Here is a 4327-nt window from a genome sequence, read left to right on the forward strand (position 1 = left end):
GCTTATTCCACTGAGCCATCTCCCCGGCCCCTCCATTTGTTAATCTAATAATTTAGCAATTTTTATATCATTGTTTTATTTTCTGGAATTTTAGGGTCCAACTGGTATTCCTGGATTTCCGGGTTTGGATGGAATACCTGTAAGTTTCCCTAAATTTTATTTGTTTTCTCTCTCTCTCTCTCTCTCTCTCTCTCTCTCTCTCTCTCTCTCTCTCTCTTTAAAGAAAGGCAACATACTTATCAGAATCCTTAAAACCACATGTTCAAGAAGTATAAATATTGGACAAACTTTTTTATACCTTGTATAAAAAAGTATATGTAAGGGCTCTTCCATTTCAGTTTTGTATAATAATTCTGAAACTAAAAGATTTTTCCTGAAGGACAGCAGTTTTGAGCAGATTAGGGGGAAAACCCCCCAGGAATTATATATGCTTGTGATATCAAATATAATGTTCTGGAAGTAAAAGTAGACTCCGAATGAAGGGTTTGTTTCCTGGTGAGTCCTGTACGGAAACAAGTGGACTTAACACTTAATTCTAATATGAAAATTGAATGGAAGAAAGAAGAGCTATTTTGGGGGCTTTACAATTCATTGGAATCTTTCTAATGATCTCGGGGAAAGTCTCCTTCCCCAATCTCCCAGAATATTCTAAACTACATTCATCTAAATGTGAGAGTATTAAAATTTCTTATTTTTAGTTTTACTATTCAGTGAGAGAAGCTTTACAAAATTTAACAATATGTGAGCCACAGTTTGAGATTATATTGCATAAATGTCATGTTATGATATTCTGGCAAAATTGCCTCACTTATGGTTTTGTTGTCCGTAGGGTTACCCAGGGCCTCCCGGGTCCAGAGGCAAACCTGGCATGAATGGATACAATGGCTCAAGAGGAGACCCAGGGTTTCCAGGGGAAAGAGGGACCCCTGGCCCAGGAGGCCCCCCGGTAAGAAGCCCACAGCTGAGCCTCATAAACATCGTATGTGCGAAGGCCCCATGGTAGGAACAGGCTTGGTCCATGTAAGAAACAGAACTAATGCCAGTGCTGATGATGGAGGACTTCTGGGTCTGTGGATGGACAGGTGGGCAGGACTCGAATTTGTGGGCTTTGCAGGCTGCTGAGGACGCATCTCTTAAGCTGTTCAAGTCGTACCAAATCTCATTCTGTAGAGCTGTGCACGTTCGGGAGGGCACAGGTCCTCAATTGCAGCATTAGCGCCGCATGTAGCCCTGACCGCAGCACTGACGTTTGTCCTGATGGTCTTTCTGCACAGCAGCTGTCTTCCACTTGCCCTTTGACACAGAAGCAGTCCCCACTATGCACAGTAACGTGAAAAGGACCACGCAGGATGAGGCCATCTTAACCACTTATGCAACCTGCGCAACTGATGAGAAAAACTGCTATGTTTCCATGACTTTCAAGATGTTCTGTGGAAACACTAAAAATTCTCTCATTGTTGCTTATAAGTATAGAGGGCAATAAAAGTGAAAACTAATGCTTATGTGGTACACTGAAATTTGAGACACAGGATCATAACATTTCACTTTGCTGTAAATGCTTATCATGTGTAGTTGAACAGTGCACTCATGTAGTTGGACAGTGCCAGTCTCATCATTGTATATTTTATGATATGAAATGAATTTGTCTTCTGTGCCCTGTCACAATGTCTTGCTTCTTTCTCAGTTGGACTATTTTCAATGTTGTGAAATATCTCACCGAGTCCTTTATTGTGCAGTTTTTGCCTGTGTTATTGCCTCTGAGACCTTGTCATCGTTCTCGTCACAATCTCTTTCCTACTGTATTATGACAAGCTCATCTTTCTTGCCTTCTTCTGGCTGCCAGCATTTCTGGAAAGGTGGTCACGCCCATGTTCCCACGGCCAGCTCTTTCTTCTGTAACTCTGCTTATGTTTTATTTGCGTTGCATTTCCAACATGGCAATTTTTTCACTTACTTGTTTTGCTTTTGTGTTTGTCGACCAATTCCCTCTTTCATCTGCCCATTTTTGTAAAATATCATTTGGGTTTACCACTGGGAGGCGAGGAAGCAGCACACCTATGTGCTTTGCTATGCATGTGTGCGCACACATGCACTTATATATCACGTGCATTGATTGGTCAGTGACCACAACTTGTCTATTAATTATTTGTTGATTTGTGAACTAAGCAGCTAGAAGTGAATTTTGTACTCGATGCAGTTATTTAACTAATTTCAGTTATGAAGGTAACTGAAATTTGAACCAAGTTATTGGACTGCTGTTATTTAATTGTGGAACTGAAGTTCATGCAGACCAGAACTGTACTAAGCCAGAACTGTCTATGTGGGCAACTCTGACTTTTCAGGCTAAATGTTGATATAACTCACCATAAAACCATTAAGTTTCTTCCGCTGAAAGTGGAATCAGACACTCTGAGGTGGGAACCACTTTGAAATTCATATGTTCTTCATAGAATCTTAACATATCAAGTAGTAGAATTTCTATATGGTAACTAAGTGGAGATGTATTAAGATATTAAGAAGAATATGAGGCTGTTATGTTAGGAACACTCCAGGAAGGAGAGTCCACAGAGGAGTTTCCTTCATATAGAAAACACTGAAATAATACTGCATTTTTTTCCTTTTAACTGATTGTTTTGTTCTCAGGGCCTTCCTGGAGAAAAAGGAGAAAAAGGAAATTCAGTATTCATTTCAGGTGGCATTAAAGGTATTCAGGTAAGTATTTTTATCTTTGTGGAGTTTTTTCCCCAGTGGCTGAGCCATACAGCAAGTATATGGACAGGGAGTACAATCTCTTGGGTATGAGAATTGCTCATCTTCAGAAATAGAAGCTTTCTAATAAAATGTGCGATAAATCAATAATTTTGAGACCAATGCTAGTTGCTCAGGTGGCTACAATGAAAAACAATAACAGAAAACTAATAAATATTGGCAGCTATCTAGAGAACTAAAGCCCCCAGGCACTGTTGGTGAGAATAGTTCAGCTCTTGTGGAAAGTAATTCCCAATAAAATTAAATATAAGGTTACCAAATGATCTTGCAGCTTCACTTGTATATATATGACCTAGAAGAGTTGAAAACAGAGACTCAAATGATATTTATATACTTGGGTGCATGGTAGGATTATCGATGATAGCCAAAGGGTGGAAGTTGCCCAAGTCACTATGGAAAGATGAATGGAAAAACAAACCGCACATGTGGATCTATCTCTATGAGTAAACATTAGCCTGCCTTGGAAATTCTGACAGATGCGGCCGTATGAGTCAACCTTTAGGATACCAAGTTTTGTGAAATAAGCCAGTCACAAAAGGACAAATATTGTATGAGTGCAATTATATGAGGTTCTGAGAATAGTCAAATTCCTTGACCCAGAAAGTAGGATGGTGGTTGGCAGGGGCTGAGGAGAGGAGTCTGGGGAGACAGTATTCAATAGGTACAGAGTTCCCATAGAGGAAGATGAAAAATTCCTGAGATCGGTGGTGTCACAGTTGAATAACGATGTGGTGTACTTAGTGCCACCAAGATATCTATACCTCTAAGAGGGCTAAACTATCAGATTTTATTTTGCATTATACATGATTTGCATTTAAAATAGCCTAAATCCAAGCCAGTACATATACTTGATCGGTTAAAGTGAATTGAGTCAGTGCACAGTACCAAGCTTCAGATGTGGGCTGAAGCAGGCATGACAGGCTCTCCCTGTGAGACCCTTTTATGTCCTCTCTGGGGTATTCTTGAAGAGCAAGGTGAGGAGTGGCCATCAGGTCAGAGACAGGGGACTTGCAGGAGATGGGGCCATTGGCTTGAGAGGTGAGGCCTGAAACAGAAGGACGACTTTGTCTTTACTCTGTGGTGTCAGGATTCCAGCAGTCATTCTCTGCTCCCTGCCCAGCAGGAGAATCCAGAGTCTCAGAACAGAAAAGGAAAATCACCTCCACAAAGCACTTCCGCAACGATCTTTTCCACATTGAGAAACTGAACACCCCACACACTTAGATCAATCCAAAGAGTTCTTCCATTTGTACACCATCTATGTTTAGGAAAACTGTACTCTTCTTCTAAAACAATGTGCTCTTGTCATTGCAGGGGGACAGAGGGTACCCAGGAGCGCCTGGCTTACCGGTAAGTCTCCGAGCAGGGCATCTACTTCTGTTTCCTTCTCCAACAGCCCTCTACTTGCTGCATAATTTGTGGGGCCCATATAGTGATAAATGAAAATCAAGTTCCTTGTTCAAAAGTTAGTAAGAATTTCAAGATGGTGACAGCAGAGTGTTAAGTCTGTGTGTGACAACACAGGCTGCATGCCCATGATGTGGTCTTTGAGTCTCAG

At 41.0% G+C, this 4327-nt stretch overlaps 1 protein-coding gene across 1 annotated transcript in view; it reads left to right on the plus strand.

Annotated features, from left to right (window-relative positions):
* Nucleotides 1-4327, plus strand: part of Col4a4 (collagen type IV alpha 4 chain) — a 160733-nt gene that overhangs the window by 42411 nt on the left and 113995 nt on the right. The window contains exons 6-9 of the mRNA XM_023723057.1: nt 93-139; nt 830-946; nt 2644-2712; nt 4084-4119. Coding sequence (XP_023578825.1) covers nt 93-139; nt 830-946; nt 2644-2712; nt 4084-4119 — 269 coding nt within the window. The remainder of the gene's footprint in view (nt 1-92; nt 140-829; nt 947-2643; nt 2713-4083; nt 4120-4327) is intronic.

The sequence above is a fragment of the Octodon degus genome, unplaced genomic scaffold (genome assembly GCF_000260255.1).
Source record: "Octodon degus isolate 3935 unplaced genomic scaffold, OctDeg1.0 scaffold00096, whole genome shotgun sequence".
NCBI lineage: Eukaryota > Metazoa > Chordata > Mammalia > Rodentia > Octodontidae > Octodon > Octodon degus.